We start from the raw sequence: 21,674 nt of genomic DNA on the forward strand, positions 1-21,674 counted from the left end.
CGTCACCAGCGGATGGGTTTTGAAAGGGCCAGGCGAAAATATCCAAAACAATTCAGTATGGAGAACTGCCTGCTGTCTTATGCCACGTCACATCCTCTTGTAAGGAAACCAAAACGATTTTTTCACTATTCGTTGCAACAAATAGGGACAACCAAAACACTTAAACTCAGCACCGAAATTGCTGAGACCTGCCACCAATCCAAACGATTGTACTGAAAGTCACCCACAAAGTAAACCCCAGCGCGGCCGACATTGATATTAACTCTATTGTGTTGCTGTTGTGGCCTCTAGGAAAAGGAAAATATCCGAATCCTGAAACATTTTGATGTTTTGAACATTTTCCTAAAACATACTTTTAAGGGACAATTGGAGCTATTAGAAGAGTGACATGGATCATTTGCATACATATCTGCAAGAATAAAATTAAAATGGATTTAAGCTTCATTGGGCCGAAAAAGTCATTGACTGAACCATACAGTACAGTACATTCTTCATATAGACATACAGTAAGAGAGGAGCGGAGTGGAGTGGAAATGAGAAATACCCTCTGAAAATTTGAAATTGCATAAATGTATGTGTCTGCCTCTTGCTGCCTCTCTCTCTCTCTCTCTCTCTTTTCTGTCTCGTTTTTCTGCCTCTTCCATTTGCCACGCCTACCTGCCTGATTTTCCCGCCTGCAGGCCATTTGTTAAGTTGATTACGCGCATAAATTGAAGCAGACTACACCGCTGACGCTGGCGTAGGACATGATTGTAGCAAGGGACGCGGCTGTAGGGGAGGGAGTGTGGGAGTTAAGGGTTGACTGGAGGGAGAAGTTTCTTTTAAATTTAGTTTTCCACGCCAGAAGCAGAGAGTGAAAGGGCTGAGCGTAAGGGGAAACTTTTCTCCAGATTTCCCTATTTTTATATTCCACTATATTTATAAACATAATCATATTCAATAAAGCTTAATTGCTTTAGTGTGTGTGTTTGTGTGTGTGTGGGGGTATGTCTGTGTGCTGTCTGTGTCCCGTCTACATATGTACTTCAGTATTTCTCGGCCCCATTCCGCCTCCCCCATTCCCATTATTAGTAAATTAACAGCAGCGAAAAAGTTGCAATTAATGTTGCGTATTCTATTCCAACAACAAAAAACAAACTTTCGGGTAAGAGTGCGGGGGCTAGTAAGGAACGAGTTAGATACAACGACATAACCATTCGCCACTGGCACTGGCATACTCGTATATGGTGTCATAATTATAACAGTTTGAAATGGTGAAACAGGCGAATTAGTGTTTGCATCAGGGGACTTCTATGAGCAAAACGCATGACACATGCAGCACACGCGACTAATGTGTCGAATTAGAAAGTATTATGCAAACACGTACTTTTTATTCCCGAAAGTTGTGAAGAACTAACTCTGTATACATATATTTACATACACACCGAAGCCAAAAAATGTATGGTAAAAAAAATTCTGTTTCTACCCCATTAATGTGAAAACCTAACAAATTGAGCAAGAGTTCACTCATTCGATATTTAAATATTTTACTTAATAGGCAAATACCTTTTGAAACCTTTGTAGCCTGCAACAGCATCATATTGCACGGCTCTGACGCTTCTGACATAACTACGTACACAGAGAGACAGAGAGGATTCTGGCATCAAAACAGTATTTGGATGGCTCAGCAGATCAGAAAACAACAAAAACATATAGAAGCGGATGAAAATGTAGCCAATCGACAGCGCAAGAAAGAGGACAGCGAATGAAAGGGTCAATAAAATTAGTAATTTATACTCAAGCCAGACTATGGGTTACACACGGAACTTATAATGCGTCTATGATTATACTGCAAAACTTTAATTTGTAATTTAGAACTTTAAAGCGATTGCAGTGCGGTTCCATGGAGTTAAAAATGCAAGCGATTTTCGACATTTGTATACCTGTGGGCGAAAGTGGCTGTATGAACGCACAGAAGGAAACGTTTCTCGTTCTCAGAGTTTGTGTGGAAGACTCATGTGATATCCCACTGAGTCAAGTTTGTTTCCAGATTGTTTCGCCCCCACAAAGGGGGCTCATTCTTTCTCGCTCACTGGGGGAGGGAGACGAGCTAAAAGGGCGTGTTGGCGGGAGAAGTGATGTAGATTTAGATGACAGATGTAGAAAAAATGTAAAATGTAAAAGGGTATACAAGTTCTTACTCGTTTGATCTGAGTTCATGAAGAAATTTAAGAAAGGAAGTACAAGTAAGATGAAGTGCAACTGATGAGAGATTCTCTGAGAGTTCAATAAACGTGAAGGGCCAGATCTTTTAGAAGGTGTGAGTGAGATGTGGTGATTCCGAAATGTGGAAAGGAAGGCAGACGACGACGACAGCAGCAGCAACAGCAGGAAGCTAAAGGGCCCAAAGCCAACAAAAGCTAACATGTCTGCAGAGCCATTTTTGTACGGTGAGATTGTGGAGGGAGTGAGAGGAAAGGATAGGCAGCGGAGGTAGGAAGAGATGGAAGAATGTTCGTAAGATGATGAGTTATTCAAAAAACATGTGCAAAGTGTCAAAAGAAATCAACAATGAAAGAATGGAAGATAAAAGGGGCTGCGCCGGCTGTGCTCCCTGGGAGAGCCTCCAAAAAGGGACCAAAGCGAGAGAGAGAAAATAATAATATAAAGTTAAGGCAGATGTGACCCTCAGGCGAGATCTGAAAACCCGAATATCGTTCAAAAGTTACATAAGCTGCTTAAATACTGAACTTGGGATGAGTGCTGGGGAGGCAAATAACATAATGAAGAGAGTAAATTGATTGGGGGATAACGTATATAAAATATATTAATAGTAATTTAAACAAATACTTAAATCCTAAAATGAATTAATAAATTAATTAAATTTTTAACAGTCATAATAAAGACAACCAAAGAATATGCATTTGAAAGGATATGTGAACTTGATTGTGACAGAAGTAATAGTGAAAAGAACAGAGAAATCTTTTCCCATATCGAAATGGCAATTTGAAGTTTTCCCCTTTTTCTATAAAGAGTTATTCTATCCGAAGGGAACGGGCCGCATTTACTAGATTCGATTCTCTGGACACTTGGGCTCGAAATGCACACACCTGGAGTGGTCCCAGACAATTGAAGATGCTTTTCCAATTCATGCCACGATCAATCAAATGGGGGCCAAACTTTACAAATTTTTCAACTCGATTTAAGAACAACAGAACAAAGAACTCTTCGGGCCAGAGATGATGAATTATTATTGATCCCTGGGAGGGGAATGTGTGACAATGAGGGCCCAACCTTTGCCCCCAATTTCATTATTGTTGTCTTGTAATTATCATTTAGTTCTGGCAGTTTGCAATGGGATGTTGAATTAGTACAACGACTAATTGATTTTGAGAAATCCGAAGACGTAGAGATGCCACAAGCAGCTGGAATCAGTAGTCCATATGAGGAGGAGACGCTGACGTCACAAGCGGCGACGATTTCACAAATGCAGAATGAAATGACAGAGCTGAAGAATATGATGGTTCAGTTGGTCATCATGCAAAGGAAAAACGCAGAAACAACAGCATTAGGAGCAACAACAAAACAGCAGCAGCAGATCAGAGAAGAAAATATCGAAGGTGTGTCCCACGACATTAACCCGGGTAGACAGGCTACCAACAACGTAAGGCAAGCGTCGGTCAAGGAAATTGCGAATACCTTACCGGACTATGACCCCAGCGACGATAACGCCATCTCCGTGGACCAGTTCATCGATCGTGTCAACAAGGTAGTTGATGCGTACCAATGGGACGAGAAATTTCTCTTACTCGCAATTTATACGCGGCTCAAAGGGTCCCGCTAAGATGTGGCTCGACTCGTCGCCGGTTCTACACACCACATGGAGCAACTTCGCTACAGCTATACTAGAAGAGTTCGGATCTAACCCAGACGAAGCTGAAGTGCACTTCAATATGGCTAATGCAACCAGACGAGCGAAGGAGACAGTGAAGGAGTATTGTTTCCGGATGTCCGCCCTTGGCGTGCGGTACAAGCTTAGTGAAGCAGCTGTTATACGATATGTGAGATCAGGTCTACAGCATCGAGAGTTGCAAAATAGTATTGCGGCAATTCAGTTTTCTTCAATGAAGCAGTTTCGTGATGCAGCCGAGTCGTATTTTGTAAATAGAGGTCGGCCAGTCATAAACAAAAAGGAGTTCTTACCAAAGGCAGCAACTTGGAGCCAAAACAGGACTACGATGTAAAGACAACAAAGCCAAAGGAGGCTCAAAAGTGCTACAATTGTGGAGAATTGGGGCACTTCGCTAATTCATGCCCACAAGAGAAGAAGAAGTCGCGTTGTGCCAAATGCAATAAGTTTCATGCAAACAATGAGAAGTGCCAACCGGCAAATATGATGCGTTTGGGAGCATCGAATCAAGACAAGCTATTCACCAGGAAAATTTACATACAGTCGTGCAGTTATAGCGCTTTCATTGATACTGGAAGTCAGGCTAGTATCATTCGACAATCAGTTGCCAAGCAAATCAACGCTGAGCGAAAAAAAGTGCTCCATGAAGATTCGAGGCATTTGTGGAGGTTCCTGTATCCTGACCGAAGCAATAATTGTGGATATGGACATCGACGGAAACATCATTACTGCCAAAGTATACATAGCAGACGATGAACTGCTGCAAGAGGATTTTCTGTTGGGGCAGGACGTCATCATTAGCGCTCATCTATCGCTTAAGTTTGAGCCAGGCGAAACTAACGTGAAACGAGCAGTTCATCAGCCGATAGCCTTTGTAAGCGACAACTCAACTGACAAACTTCTTGTCAATTTACAGAACGATCAGGAAAGAAGTCAAATGCGCGGTTTGTTGGAGAAGTTTACCCATGTTTTCTCCACAAGATTGCAGGGCATCGGCAAGACAAACATCGTTCAAGCCAACATTAGCGTTGAGAGTGGCCAAGTAGTTTCTCAAGCGCCATACCGAGTTTCTGAGCCAAAGAAGGAAGTTGTAAGCAGAATGGTCGACGAGCTGTTGCAACAGGATATCATAATACCATCCACATCGGAGTACGCCAGCCCAGTGGTGCTCATCAAGAAACCAAATGGTAGTGATCGACTCTGTGTTGATTACCGCCGTCTCAACAAGCTGATCAAGAAAGAAAATTTTCCAGTACCGAACATCGAGGAGCGTCTGCAGGAGGCGAAACGATTTAAATATTTTTCTTCTCTGGACCTCAACAGCGGTTATTATCAGATAGAAGTAGCACCGGAGAGTAGAAAGTATACTGCGTTCATCACAACGGATGGACTATATGAGTTCAAGCGACTTCCGTTTGGGTTAAAGACTGCACCTGCTGTTTTCAATCGACTCATGGCAGAACTACAGAAGCGAGTGCAGAAAGGCGACATGATACACTACATGGACGACATATTAATTGGTAGTCAGACGTTTGACGAGATGTATGAAAAGCTTCAGAGAATCCTTCAAAGTACTGCAAGAGTGCGGACTAACTTTAAATCTGGATAAATGTGAATTGTATAAGCAATCAATTACATTTCTAGGTCATAAGATACACGCAGACGGCATCAGTCCTGGAGAGGTTAAGACGAATGCCATTGCGTTGTTCTCGCCGCCGAGTAATGTGACCGAAGTACGGCAGTTTTTGGGTCTCAGCGGTTACTTCCGGAAATTTGTTGCCGGATATGCCATTATTTCAGATCCTTTGCGTGCTCTACTGCGCAAAGACCAGACGTTCAAGTGGGAACAGCCACAACAGGATGCATTTGAAGAGTTAAAGAGACGCTTAATATCGAAGCCTGTTGTCACCAGCTACCGCATCGATGCTGAGCATGAATTACATACAGATGCCAGTGCCGTTGGTTTAGCCGGAGTATTGCTGCAGAAGGATGAGGATCAGATGAAGCCAATTGCTTACTATAGCCGAGCAACTTCTAAACCCGAGAAGAACTACCACAGTTACGAGCTAGAAGCTCTTGCCGTCGTCGAGTCGTTGGAGCGATTCAAGTATTACATCTATGGTAAGAGAATCAAAGTCATTACCGATTGTAATGCCCTGAAAACATCAATGGAGAAACGAGAGCTTATACCCCGAATTGCAAGATGGTGGCTGCGTATACAAGAATTTGACATAGACATTGTTCATCGAGCTGGAACACAGATGAATCACGTTGACGCCCTGAGTCGAGCTCCATTTGAGGAAGCACATGAGATGGACACAGCGTCCCTGAAAATCTCGAAGACCATCATCGATGAGGCTGATTGGTTATTTGCCATACAGTTACAAGATGAGAAGATCCAGAAAATTGTCGCTGAGATGAACCTCGATACGAAATCTGAAAACGACGAGTATGTGATCGAGCAAGATCGCCTATTTCGCAAATATGACAACAAGTTGCTATGGGTAGTGCCGAAGCAGCTAAGATTCCATATTCTACACGAATGTCACGATAAGGCCGGACACATGAGCACAGAGAAAACAATTAATCGGATTCTTAATTTGTTTTGGTTTCCCCGAATGCGCAACTACGTTAAAAGCTACATCAAGTCATGTGTTGGCTGCGCGCTGTATAAGATACCAGGTGGACGTCAGGAAGGACAGTACCATTATGATGACATAAGGCCGATCCCTTTTCCACCGTACATATGGACCACTTGGGACCCTTTCCGAAGAGTGCAAAACGGAATGAGCACATTATTGTGATTGTCGACGCATTCACTAAGTTCTCCATAGTGCGAGCTGTAAAAGTACAGCCACGAAACACGTAATCGATATTCTGCAGGAGTTGACCAGCTACTTAGGAATGCCAGATCGAATCGTCACCGATCGCGGTACCGCTTTTACTTCAAAGGATTTTGAAAAGTATTGTAAGTCGAATAATGTAAAGCACATCCTCAATGCTGTGAAGACACCGAGAGCGAACGGACATGCAGAACGAACGAACCGGACTATTTTGTCAATGCTATTGCCTTCAAACGAAAAGGAAAACCGATGGGACGAACAGATACGCTCAATCCAGTGGAGCATCAATACCATGGTAAATAGTACGACTAAATGTTCCCCATTTCAGCTATTGTATGGGTATGAGCCACGAGATATCCTCAAGAACACATTGACGAGTGCGATCCAAGGCCCGGATCAGAAGATGATGACAGAGGACGAGTTGGAGAAGCTACGAGCAGACGCTGCCACTACAGTCAACGATCATAGGGCTGCTGCGAAGAAACGTTACGATGCCAGACATTCCAAGCCAACCGTATATACCCTTGGTGATCTTGTATTAGTCGAGAATGAGCCGTTTAGCACGGGAACGTCACGCAAATTGGAGCCTCGCTATAAAGGTCCATTTATTGTCAACAAAGTGCTGCCAAACGACCGATATCTGGTAGAAGATATCCCTTATGCCCAACGAAAGCAGAGGCACTATAAGTCGGTGTATTCATCTGACAGGATGAAACGCTGGTGCGAACTCCCACCTGATGAACCAGATGAAGATGACGACAAGGAAGGCGACTCTCGCGAGGACGCTGCGATTTTTCAGGAAAGGCCGACTGTGAAGAGCTGTTAGTCAACATGAGCTGTTAACTCTGTGGGGGCTGTTATACGCACGATAGCTCGAAAGACATCGATATCAACAGAGGCGATAGTTCTCTTTTGAAGTGGAAGCGATCAAGACAGCACGCGTCGAAGAAAACCTATTTCACAATTAATTCACTCTACATATATTTTTCAACTTATTATATCCAATAAATACTACTATACTACTCTAAAGCCATCCCTTCACAATAGAGAGAAAGACAGAGAGAGAGAGAGACAGAGAGAGTGAGTGAGTGAGAGATCGAACGACAGGGGCACACGCATATGATAAATGATTTCGATTAACTGACATTTAAAGGAGAAGAAGCCCCAAAGAAGACGAAAAAGCTATGGAAACCAAATCAAAATTGCGGCAAAGACCTGAAGAAAATAAAGGGACTTACTATACAGTACATATTTTCAGAAGATTTCTGAAGAGGACGAGAGCGCTCACATTCGCTGGGTTTCTCTTTCTCCTCGTTGAACATGAACGTGCTTGCATTTTCTCGTTCATCACCATTAGACGAGCTCACTGTCTATCCCACTGCTGTCTCTGCCGTCTATCTCTTTTTTCATTTCGTCTTATTTTTCCAGCAGTCTTATCTTTTCATCTTCGCCTGGTGTTCATCTGTTATCTTTGTTCATCTTTGGAGAATTTGATATGTATGTAGGTGACCAAAAACCTTAATGTGTGTGATTGTTCCAACCTTAGCCCCATGAGATATGGGCGCTCTTAGGTATTTTGAGCTGTCGAGAATGAATTATGTAATTATTTGAACAAATGAAACCCCTATTAAGTTTCCTCGTGGGATTATGTATGTGGAACTTCCATATTTGCAGTCTTCCAAAGTAATTCTTAAACTTCTGCACTCGAGTGTCGCATTATGTTCAGATGCAGACTTCTGCTCTTCTATTATGGTATTCTTCAAGGAATGGAAGTTCTTCCTATTCCCTCAAGAGTTAATGCCATTTTGCAGTGTACTTCACTCCTACAGACAAAGCCCAGTCTGAACCTGACAGAGGGACAGAGAAACAAAAAAACATTCAATGCAGTTTAAAAGTTCGTTCAACTTTTTGACAATCCCAGAGTTATTTGCCTTTTGTTTGGTGTGGCAACAAACCCCTACCATCCAATCCCCTATCCATGTGCCATGTGGAGAGGCCTATGTACAAATAGACTCTCAGCAAAATGGCGCCTAGAAGCAAGGCAAGTGTACATTGTCTCTCAATTGATAAACGTCTGACAGAAAACAAGCAACAAAATGTTGCGGGTGGAACTGTGTGTTGAAGAAACATCGATGACACTGAGGCGACGGGCGGGAAGCTTATAGAGAGAACTTTAAGGAGATGCCATTGGCCAAGGGACTGACTGTGTGGAGTCGTTGTCTGGTCTGGGACAGCGTCGTCGTCATTGTTGTCTGTCTAGCCTGACTCATCCTATAACTTCATCCTTGATTCATGCTGTTCCTCTTTGACTCGCTCTTTCTCTCGTCGTCTATTGTGCAAAATAGTAATGGTTATGGTTTTTGCTTTATATCCCAAAAAGAAGCTGCGAATTCTTTCACGTCACGAATAGTTCTAGAGTCCCCCTGTCTTTAACTACCCTTTTAATAATTCTCTCTGTCGACTGTCGTTAATCTTCTCGTTCTGTTAGTTTTTGGTCGGCAGTTAGGCGTTCAAATTGAAGGCAAATATTTTCTGATTTAATTGTGTTCCCCTTCCATGCATTTGTAAATTTATGTACGTATGTATGTATGTACATATGTATGTATGTACATATGTAAGGCTATTTACATATGCGTGTGTGTCTGTCTGATAGGATGTGTCAGCATTTCATTTGGGCACTTCATTTGGTAATGTGAAACGATTATGCTAAAAACAGCCAAAACAGAAAAACAAATAAACACTAATTCTTCCAAATAAACTGCCTCGAAAACTGTCTTGGAAGTAAATGGGAGATCTAGAGTGTAGTTGAAGATTATATATATTTTCTTTCAGAACACTCGTACATTCATATGTACATATGTACATACAAATATCCTTTAAACAACTAATCGTTCTCTCTTTTTATATCTGTTTTAGGGCTGTAACAGATCCGCGGGATGGAAGACGTGTGGCCTTGAAGAAGCTGCCAAATGTGTTCCAGTCTTTAGTCTCCTCGAAGCGCGTGTTCCGTGAGCTTAAAATGCTCTGCTTTTTCAAGCATGAGAATGTAAGTAAACAATTCGTAGATAGACCGAAATTAAACACTCTCTCGTTACCCAAAGCTTTAACTATCTTTATAAAAAGCATGGCATTTCCTTGATAGCAGGACAAACATTTAATTCAAAAGTACCATGTATGTACATAAATTCATACATATGTACATACACACATACATACTTATGTATTTTACGTTTGCAATTGGATTATAGCTACTTCTCCACGAGATAGACATGTATTTATATTATATATATATATATACATATGTATTTATACTTTATTTCTTGTTAAACACAAATATCACGCATACGGCCGGGCGACAAGGCTGGGACTGCCCTCGGCTCTACCTTCTCTCGTCGCTGTTGCACAGAGAATTGATTAACAATTATAGTTTCCACTTTAGTCCCAGGATCTTTTTCATAATATTTACAACTCAAACAAGGAAATGGGTACGCAGAGGAGCAAATTGAGCGTTGAAAAATAAACTATTTTTTTAAACAATCTTTCGCATTCTTTCTTTTTTCTCTTGTTTTGTCTACCGTTCTAGTGGAAATTATTGTTCGCGGTCATTATTTTCATTAATTAAATTGTTTAAATGTCATTTTTATGTATGGAATTTAAAGAGTTCTTCAACGGTTAAGCCTCTTTAAATTTCTGTTTGAATTGTAGGGATTGTGTGGTAGCATTAATTTATGGTTTATTAACAAATAGCTTGTGAAATACGATTTTTTCTAAAAGAATGTTTTCCCTATTCGCAAAATAGGGGCCCATTGAAAGCAGAAAGCTACACACCAAAATCTGTAGACTGTTCAAGATCGTGTGACAAAAACTAGCCAGAGGAGTATGTCACCGAAACACATACATATGTACATACATATGTATATGTATATGTACATATATGTATGTAGATGCACGTAAAATGCTGGCACAATAGATGGGCTTGATTCATGTGATTTTCTTACAATTTGTATCATACATATCCGACTGAACAGCGCTCATAATTTATATTCAACTATATATTCATAGTGACGTCTGCTGCTGCACGTTCTCAAAAAGCAGGGCCGTTAGTGTTTTGGTTCCATATTTGGGGCAGTTGGCATTTGGATTCAATATAAAATGTCATAGAGGAATTGGAGGAGGGTTACGATCATGAGTATGAGAGGGGGGTTATTAGAGCATGGGGCTTATCGTCGCAAACGATTTGTTGTGGTCTTAAATGTCACGGTCTCTCCCTGTATGTAGCCTCCTCTTCTTTTCGTTTGATGTCTTAATCATTTCCATACACAAATTCAGAGATTGGTTTAACATCATTAGACTGCAAATAGGACCTGTGCTGTCTGGGAATCAACTGTAGAGTCGACGGAGATAGCTCGTCTTGCGATCTACTCGAATTTGGTGTACTTTTTCATCATTATCAGCCATCAACAGCCTACCTCTTGGAGGGAGAGGGAAAGAGTCTTTGAATTTCGATAAATCCAAATGATGTAGGGGCTATAATATCTAATAATCTGAACGATATTCAATGCTTCGGTAGAGGTAGTAGGCCTTTGTTTATTTTCTTCGCTGTGTGTTATTTTTATACCCGGTACTCGAAGAGTAAATAGGGTATATTGTATTTGTGCACAAAGTGAATGTATGTAACGCACAGAAGGAAACATCTCCGACCCCATAAAGTATATATATTCTTGATCAGCATCAATAGCCGAGTCGATTGAGCCATGTCTGTCTGTCCGTCTGTCCGTCCGTCCGTCTGTCCGTCTTGTTTGTCGGCTAGTTCTCAGAGACTATAAGAGCTAGAGCCACCAAATTTTGGCTCCAGACTGCTGTATGCTCACACTGAAACCAGTGTATTTCAAAAAATGAGCCACGCCCCCTTCCGCCTCCGCAAAAGGGCGAAAACCTCCAAAATCTACAATTTTGAAGATAAAAGAAAACTAAAAACGCCATTCCGTAGGGAATGACCAGATCACCAAATTGGGGCATTATTGGATCATTATTATAGCCACAATGAAGAAATTAATTAGCAGTGGCCAAACCCACCCCGTCCCGCCGCACACTGACCGCCGCCCGCTGGATCTGCCTCTGCCGTGAGTCTGCAGCGTGTTGCTCTAGGGGAGGGTGGCGAGCTAAAGAGGCGTTTGCGTGAGTAGTGTTGTAGATGTAGATGACAGATGAAGAAAAAATTTGAAATTTGACAAATAACCGCTAATGTACAGATGTAGTACTGAGTGCCGGGTATAAAAGTTGTGACGCGTAAGAAGCGTCTTACACGTCCCTTCTCGTTTGTACTGCATTAGTGAAGAAGTAGACGGTAGACGATGAAGAATAAGTTGGCGTAGAGTAGGACAGGCAACAAACACCAGCACGCCACTCTCCCCTTGAATACGGAGCCATATGTGTCGACAACAGCACCTTGCCCAATATGCAAAATTGTCTATTAATATGCATAAATTGCTATGCTCGATGTGGGTGGGATGGTGGTAGGAAGGGCGAGGAGTGTACACTGTACAGACATATGTACATATGTATGTTTGTATATAAAAGAAAGCGCGATTTGGTTGTCATCACTATAGATGCGTGTAAGTTTACATACGTGTCTGTGTCTGTATCCCTGTATCTCTCTTTCTGTGCTTCCTGTTTAATTTCCTACATGACAACATTGAAATAATTTCAAACAAGTGCAATCACCCGCACGGATGGTGGTGGAAGTGAAAGGTAGACCGACTACGGAAAAGTTGTTCTTGTTGCTTCGAGTGTGACCAGGTGAAAGACTAGACGGGAAGGAACACAGGAAGAGGATCATACATATGCACATACATATGTATGAAAGTACGTACAGATTTTTCATATGTATGTATGAATGTACAGGAAGAGGATCATACATATGCACATACATATGTATGAAAGTACGTACAGATTTTTCATATGTATGTATGAATGTACTTATGTACATATGTAGTCATTCCCGACTATCTTTTAAGAGCTTGCAAAAATAAAGTGGTATGTCCCACGTTAGCGTCCGAAGAAGAAGCTGGAGAGTAGAGGTAGTTGTAGACAAGACCTGGCCTGTCCGTTATGTTTTGAATGGGGATAGGGTCACTTTTGATTTTGTTTTTCTAGGGGCAGCAATTTTGGAAGGGGAAATTTACTGGAAGTTGTTGGTGGAAGAAGTAGGGAGGAGAGGAAGAAGCTGGAGAGTAGAGGTAGTTGTAGACAAGACCTGGCCCGTCCGTTATGTTTTGAATGGGGATAGGGTCAGGTTCAGGGGATAATAACAACTTGCCACAGCTACTCGCTTGGTGTGAGTTTCTGAAGAATAGTTTCAATTGTTTCTCTTTGTATTTGACTAGAACATTTTTAGTCTTGTTCAACCTAGTTAGTTGTTGTTGGTGCTTTCCCCTCAGATTTTTTGTATCTTTTGCTGACCCCTTTCCCATATCTCACCCCCTCTCTCTCTGACACGGTGCTACTACTAAGTAACGGACCTAGCATCAAGGTCCCTTGAAGCTACAGATAACATCAATTGGGTTTTCGGATTGCAAGCCAAAGTCAAAATGTTAACTAGCTTTACATTACAGCCGAGTTGCTGCGCTGCATTGCTGAGCGCCTGCTCAAAGTGGGAAGTGCAGTAATGTAAGTTAGCCGAAAAGCAAAACACTTGGGCCTCGCGTAAGTAATACTTTGAGCATGCATTAATACGGCAAGAGAAAGCAGCAATAGGAGTAAGAGAGAGATATGCATACATACATACACATGTACATATGTATGCATGTACATTTATGTATTTGCAACCCAAAACGTCCCAAAATAATGTATACAGATCCATACGTACATACATATGTATGTACATAATTCAGAAATCAAAATGTACACAATCTTCGAGTTTTTCGCTTCGCTTACCCTAAACCGCATACGCAACAAATGCAATCGCTAAATTACAGTGGCGACCGTCAGGAACTATTACAAAACGACATTCATATGTATGTATGTATATATGTACAATGTACGTACATATGTACATACATATTTATGTATAAAACCAAGGCCCTAAAAATTAGAAGCAAGCGGTTGGGGTTGCAGAAGCCAGACCTCGCTCCTGTACAGCGCAAACGAGAAGGGACGTGTGAGACGCTTCTTACGCGTCACAACTTTTATACCCGGCACTCAGTACTACATCTGCAACTTAGCGGTTATTTGTCAAATTTTACATTTTTTCTTCATCTGTCATCTACATCAACAACACTACTCACGCCAACACGCTCCTTTAGCTCGCCACCCTCCCCTAGAGACACACTTTGCAGAGTCAGGGCAGAGTCGCGGCAGAGAAAATGTGTAAAACAAATATAAGCTGCGGGACGGGGTGGGTTTGTCCACTGAAAATTAATTTCTTCATTGTGGCTATAATATTGATCCAATCGGATCCCAATTTGGTGATCTGATAGATATAGTCATTTCCTATGGAATGGCGTTTTTAGTTTTCTGTTATCTTCAAAATTGTAGATTTGGGAGGTTTTCGCCCTTTTGAGGAGGCGGAAGGGGGCGGAACTCATTTTTGAAATACACTGGTTTCAGTGTGAGCATACAGCAGTCTAGATGCAAAATTTGGTGGCTCTAGCTCTTATATTCTCTGAGAACTAGCCGACAAACAAGACGGACGGACGGACGGACGGACAGACAGACAGACATGGCTCAATCGACTCGGCTATTGATGCTGATCAAGAATATATATACTTTATGGGGTCGGAAACGTTTCCTTCTGTGCGTTACATACAACCGTTATTCGCACAAATACAATATACCCTATTTACTCTTCGAGTACCGGGTATAAAAACTTTGCCACTTAAGATGCGGAGAAGGAGCTGAGACTTGAAGACGTTGATGTTAACGGAGGCGGCTAAACCGGGCGGCAGGAGGCAGACCAAGAGCCAAAGTTGTCGGCACTTTTTTTATACCCGGTACTCGAAGAGTAAATAGGGTATATTGTATTTGTGCACAAAGTGAATGTATATTACGCACAGAAGGAAACGTTTCCGACCCCATAAAGTATATATATTCTTGATCAGCATCAATAGCCGAGTCTATTGAGCCATGTCTGTCTGTCCGTCTGTCCGTCCGTCCGTCTTGTTTGTCGGCTAGTTCTCAGAGACTATAAGAGCTAGAGCCACCAAATTTTGCATCCAGACTGCTGTATGCTCACACTGAAACCAGTGTATTTCAAAAATGAGCCCCGCCCCCGCAAAAGTGCGAAAACCTCCCAAATCTACAATTTTGAAGATAACAAAAAACTAAAAACGCCATTCCATAGGAAATGACTATATCTATCAGATCACCAAATTGGGATCCGATTGGATCAATATTATAGCCACAATGAAGAAATTAATTTTCCGTAGGGAATGCCCATATCTATCAGATCACCAAATCCGATTGGGATCCGATTGGATCATTTATATAGCCACAACGGAGAAATTAATTTTCAGTGGCCAAACCCACCCCGTCCCGCAGTTTATAGCAGCACACTCTGCTTCGCGCAGTTTATGGCCTCTGCCCCTGACACATCTCTGCCGCTGCCTCTGCCTCTGCCGCGACTCTGCCCTGACTCTGCAAAGTGTGTTTCTAGGGGAGGGTGGCGAGCTAAAGGAGCGTGTTGGCGTGAGTAGTGTTGTTGATGTAGATGACAGATGAAGAAAAAATGTAAAATTTGACAAATAACCGCTAAGTTGCAGATGTAGTACTGAGTACCGGGTATAAAAGATGTGACGCGTAAGAAGCGTCTCACACGTCCCTTCTCGTTCTTGCTTGGTTTTGTGCTGATGTCTGTCAAAGGTCTGCTGAGGGCTAGTGATGAATCCCTTCCCCATTGGAGCCTCAGACTTTGTTAAATTTTTAAACAGTGTACGACTGAGTACCGGGTATAAAAGTTGTGACATGAATTCATGAAGAAACATTTGTACTTATATGTATGTAAATATATGTTCATGCATATGTACATCTATGTAGAATATAACTCAATAATGATTGGCATAAAATTGACAACTATTATTCTCCTTGCAGGTTCTTTCTGCCCTGGACATCTTGCAGCCTCCACATTTGGATTTCTTTCAGGAAATGTATCCTTTTTACAAGAATCGACTTAAAATATTCAAATTGAAAATGCATACATGCGTCATGTGAAAAAATAATAAGTACAGTTGGCCTTACATCGGCAAATGTCTAATTGTAGGAATTTTCAGGTGATCTTAGTGTTTTTAGATGATAAATGTTTGCCTCTATTAAGTATAATTAAAAATCTCAAATGTAGCGGTAAAAAAAGACGAACAATTTTTGTTCTATGTTACATAGGCTTTTCGCTGTGCGAAATAGTAGGGACAACCAAAACCAACCAATATTGCCACAATGTTGAAGTACTCCAAGAGAATTAATGATATTGCAATAAAACTTAAGATTCGGAACAAAAATTTAACAAAATGTTCCGAGATTCGTGAAATTTTAGGGAGGCAAACACTTTGAGTAATGCATCTAGCTAACAATCTAAAGTCTAAAAGACCCCGAAAAATTCCATGACTATCGATGACCATGAACCATGACACCCCAATAACGTAATTTACAGGCTAAAGCAAACAGACGAGAAATAGAGGACAGAGCCTGCCTTCACCTTTGTTTTTCCCCTTTCTATTACAAGTACTCAAACGAGTTTATTGGTTTTCGCCTTAACCACCAATAATTCTATAGATATGTGATAACGGAGCTGCTGCAATCGGATCTGCACAAGATAATCGTTTCGCCACAGCACCTATCCGCCGACCACATTAAGGTGTTCCTCTACCAGATACTGCGTGGCCTCAAGTATCTGCACTCGGCTCGCATCCTTCATCGCGACATCAAGCCAGGAAATCTCCTGGTCAACTCGAACTGCGTGCTCAAAATATGCGACTTCGGACTGGCCCGCGTGGAGGAGCCGGATCAGGCGAAACACATGACCCAGGAGGTGGTCACCCAGTACTACCGCGCCCCGGAGATCCTCATGGGGGCGCGGCACTACTCGTCGGCGGTAGACGTGTGGTCGGTGGGCTGCATATTCGGGGAGCTGCTGGGCCGACGCATTCTGTTCCAGGCGCAAAACCCCGTCCAACAGCTTGAGCTGATCACGGAGCTGCTGGGAACTCCCACCATGGAGGACATGCGGCACGCCTGCGAGGGGGCGCGCACCCACATGCTGCGCCGCGCACCCAAGCCACCCTCTTTCTCGGTGCTGTACACCCTCAGTTCCCATGCCACACATGAGGCGGTGCACCTGCTCTGCCAGATGCTTGTCTTCGATCCGGTTTGTGGTTACATATTTTCCTGTAAGGTTCTCTCTGGCTAACTGTACATATGTATGCTCTGCTAGGACAAGCGAATTTCTGTCACAGATGCCCTAGCGCATCCATATCTGGACGAAGGACGACTCCGCTACCACTCGTGCATGTGCAAATGCTGCTTTACTACCTCAGCTGGGATGCGCCAATACACAGCCGACTTTGAACCCTCCGCCGGCCAGCCCTTTGACGATCTGTGGGAACGTAAGCTCACTTCCGTGCAGCAGGTCAAGGGTGAGTCTCCAACACAAATAAATGAATCTTTAAATCTCAATCTCCATTTTTCATATGGAACTTACAGAGGAGATGCACAAGTTCATTGCCGAGCAACTGCAGACAGGTCGGGTGCCGCTCTGCATCAACCCACAGAGTGCGGCCTTCAAGAGCTTTGCCAGGTGAGTTGGCGAGAGTTCCATTCTCAATACTTAAAGGCCCAACCCCAACCTTCTATCTGTGCTTTCACCTGCCCAAAAAAGAAAAAAGTTTTCCACTCCTTGCACGCCGTCCAGTCCTGTTTAGTACAGTACAGCTCCTCTATCTGTTGACAACCTTCTTTTTGGCAAGCTTTCTCCGACCTTTAGTCAAAATTGTAATCCCAAATATATTTTGTTTAATTTTTCTTTTTGTGTTTTATTTTTAAATTTTTGTTTGAACAAAATTGATTGATCATGGCTTCCTCTCCCGTTCCTCTTCCAAGACTCCATAACTGTCCCGCTTTAGTAACTCTCTAGTACCTTTCTCTCTCTCTCTCTCTCTCTGTCTCTCTCTCTCTCTCTCTACATATCTATATATCTCTCTCTATCTACTATACTCTCTCTTTCTCTCTCTCTCTCTGATTATGATTTGTAAACTGATTTTGAAATGATTTTGATTTTGTTTGTTCTTTTATTTCTGTTGTTCAACATGGATATTAATCTTGAAATTTCTATTAAATCGAATCGTTATATTTGCGTTGCTAAGCCAATGAGAATGAGAATATCTACTACTACCACTACCACTACTACCACCACCACAAGTTGCACTGCTGCTCCTGCCGCTGCTCCACTCCGCCGCCGCCTACTTCTTCGCTGCCCTCAAAGAACCGAAATCGAAACAAGACTACATCTCGAGAGTCCAAGATCCTAGGCGCGCGATCTCCCACTAGAACGAATCGAAATAGCAATGCAGAGTCACAAGATACTCGATATACTTTATCTGCAGAACGATCGAAGAAAATGAAATCCAAGCCAAGCCAAGATACATATACCAAGATACCAAGAAAAATACAATACAGATACAGAGGCCAAGCGCCTGGCAGCAGTTGTGTCTCGACTCCTCTTAGGTCTGTTGAAAAACTGCGAAAAACGTACTAAATATTTATTTATTTAGTTTATCACATTTTTTGTTCATCTCTTAATTATCTCTACTATTTTCTCCCCTCTGAAAATGTGTATAAAACCAAAAGCAAATCTCCAATAATTACAAAAAAATAATAAACCAAATTTTGTTTTTTAGTTTTAACTTCTCCTTAACAATATTTTTTGATTTATAAGTTTAATTTTCAACTTCTTTTTTTAATGTGTATTTTTGCGTAACTCTTTTTTGTTTATATACATATGTATGTATGTACATATACTATGTGTTTGTCCAAGGGAAATCTAACTCGAACTGAAAATACTCTTAAATAGTTAAAAATTGCTAATGGCTTGGAAAAATAATAAAAATTAAATGAAAATAACGTTTGTCAGACATTTCCAACTATGTATTTTACAAAGACCGCATCCGACAATTTCATGCATATGTATGTATATACATATATCGTACATAAATACATGTACCATAGTCAATTTTGTGTTTATTTTTTGTGCTCACATCCCCCTAATCATTCATACATATGTTAATTGTATTCGTGTACAGCAAAACAAATTTCATCAAGTTATTTATACACAATTCACTCCCCATTCCATCAAGATTTCCGTCATTCCAACATTTATTTTCTAATGAGGAATGAATGCGGAATGTAAACAAATTCAAATGTTCATTAATATTATATTATAAATATCCATTGTTGCCACTTTTTGCAACTTGCACATCCATAGAACATCCATTTACCTGTAGCCAGACGTCACTCACCCACCACCAGCCTTTAACCATGTCAGATCATCATAACCCCTTCCCTTGTTACTTTAGTTTCAGTTTAGAAGGCCCCTGAACAAAATTCTTGTTCCCTGCCTTACATTACATTTAAATGAAAAAAAAATAACTGCAAAAAAATATCTATGTTGATGTGTTATTAACAATATGTACTCGTAGTACAGTGCAGATGAGCAGCAGTGTCGACAATTTTCAAATATTATATTTAGCAAACCATTCAAATTTTGTATTTATATCTGCGCCCCCACCCCTTCCCTCCCATCACCTTCCCCAACCAAACAACTTATTGTTCATTTTATATACACTTTCATTTTTATTTTAAGTTGGTTATTTTATAGGAGCTTCTGTCTATCTGTCGTTTCGTTTAAATGTACAATGTACACGTATACATATGTAAATTATTAAGATCTAAATGTAATTAATTTTTGTAGCATGAGCACTAATATAGATTTTTTGTCATGCAACTATATCGCTGAGAGATACTTTACTGATATATGAAACTAATGTATTTCTTTTCAAAAATCTAGTTCGACTGTGGCTCATCCTTCAGAATTGCCGCCATCGCCGCATCAATGGGAATGACGGCAAAATGAGGCCATTGCTGCCTAAAAGCGAAATAAAAGCAAGTGTAAATCAGCAGCCAAACCATCAGGAAGGAGCTATCAGACGCATCTGCAGTAGGAGTCCCAGAACCTGAACCGAACCCCAAGAGACAACCCAGATAAAATTCAGCCAGGAACAACGATTCAAAATGTTGTGCAAGCGCCAAACAACTTTCAAGTCGGCGTTCGTCTGTTTAAAGCATTCCACCACCGAAATTAACTACATAAAAAAGCAAAACAAATAATTTATATTTAATAATACTGTAGACAAACAAATAACGTAACGTAACTCAACAGAAACTAGTCTAAAAAATAAAAAAAAACAATTGTAGTTAACGTAGCACCAGATACCAGATACGCAAGCTAAACAAGCGAGAATTCAACGCATTACAAGCAAAAGCGTAGCGTAATATAAACAAAACAAATAATATAAAAACATCGATAAGTTTCCGGAAATAAGGGAGGAAGATGTTTTTGTGCTTGACAAGAATTGGAACGAATCTGATCTGATCGTACCCTTAAATTCAATGCAAAATAAATACTGTTTTATGTTAAGCTCCTAGAAAGGAACTTTATTTATATGTAAATTATTAACAGCACACAAAAACACACAGACATCATCGTATTCATGATTATTATATAACATAAATATATGTATAGATATGCCTAACGAATAAATATACATATATGTATATTTAAAATAAAATTGTAAACGCTAAATGCACACAGAACACAAGTTTGTTTGCCAAAATTTACCTCAGAGCGAGCGAAATTAAATCGATCGCAACAAGGAAAAAACCATCAAAATTCAACTAATCCTTAAACCTAAAACCTAATTATGTGTAGTTATGTAGTAAAAGCTAAGCGAATCGAAAACTCATTTAAAATTATGCATCTATTTTGATTTAAACTACAATTTGAAGCTTCAATTTTGAAACTGGTTTCTAGACATACACTTAATATCTGACTAGGGTCGGAGTTTCCGCAACTATTTCTACCATATAATACAAACAGTGTATGATGTGCTCATTAGATTACGATTACGAGTAGAATATGATGACAGCAAAGAAATAACAAGACAATTTTATAAAATTAGTTCAAAGCTTAAACTGTCGACTGAACAACAAAATACCATTTAAACGAATATATGAACCAATTTTAATTTAATTTAGTTATGACAATTTCCGCTTTTATAATAGTTTAATAAGGTTTTTAAACATAATTTTCAAAATATTAATAATAATTAATAACAAGTGGATGACACACATCCCCCAGTGAATGAACGGCTCCGGGCGGTTCCAGACATGTTGCCCAACATTGCTTGGGGAACACGTATTTTTGACCGCCCAAACCAATTCGATTTTATTTGATATTCTTATACATATGTATGTATACTTTTGGCTTTAGTTGATTATCATCAAAGATTATACAATAATAACAGCATGTTGCATGAGCGAAAAATAAGTTGTTCAATGGCGGGGTGTGATGTTACGCCCCGTAGACAAAGGGAGCGCGCGGAGTCTCAATTCTCTTGTCGCCTATGTTTCGTCTCTGACCGAGTACAGCTGCGCGAAGGGTTCGTCGTTTTGGAAGGCAATTACGGCATGAAGAAGTCTTGACTTTCGAGCCTCAGGCCCGTGGAAAAGTCCTCATGAAATATCTTTGTATTGTATAGTCTTTGTTATCATGTAACATAGTTTCATTTTCGTCTGGCTAACGCTCTGTCTCTCTTTATGCTCGATGCTAGCTGAGGTGCTGGATAGGACAGGTTATAAAGGATCAATTTTCTACGGCCTCCTCGGCGGTCCTAGGACAT

At 40.9% G+C, this 21,674-nt stretch overlaps 1 protein-coding gene across 3 annotated transcripts in view; it reads left to right on the forward strand.

The window, feature by feature from the left end:
- The window catches only part of LOC117894134 (serine/threonine-protein kinase NLK), a 70,647-nt gene extending 50,521 nt beyond the window's left edge, over positions 1-20,126 (forward strand). The window contains exons 3-9 of one of the 3 annotated variants that reach the window (XR_004648848.1): positions 9,649-9,778; positions 15,820-15,875; positions 16,498-17,089; positions 17,156-17,357; positions 17,425-17,518; positions 18,084-18,444; positions 19,784-20,126. Coding sequence is in view for 2 of the 3 variants with exons in the window: in XM_034801028.1 (XP_034656919.1) it covers positions 9,649-9,778; positions 15,820-15,875; positions 16,498-17,089; positions 17,156-17,357; positions 17,425-17,518; positions 19,784-19,838 (1,129 nt within the window). In the remaining variant the exon portion in view is untranslated. The remainder of the gene's footprint in view (positions 1-9,648; positions 9,779-15,819; positions 15,876-16,497; positions 17,090-17,155; positions 17,358-17,424; positions 17,519-18,083; positions 18,445-19,783) is intronic. The other 2 variants (XM_034801028.1, XM_034801029.1) reach the window with 2 other exon arrangements.
- Positions 20,127-21,674: the final 1,548 nt, after the last annotated feature.

This window comes from Drosophila subobscura, chromosome J, assembly GCF_008121235.1.
Source record: "Drosophila subobscura isolate 14011-0131.10 chromosome J, UCBerk_Dsub_1.0, whole genome shotgun sequence".
Lineage (NCBI taxonomy): Eukaryota > Metazoa > Arthropoda > Insecta > Diptera > Drosophilidae > Drosophila > Drosophila subobscura.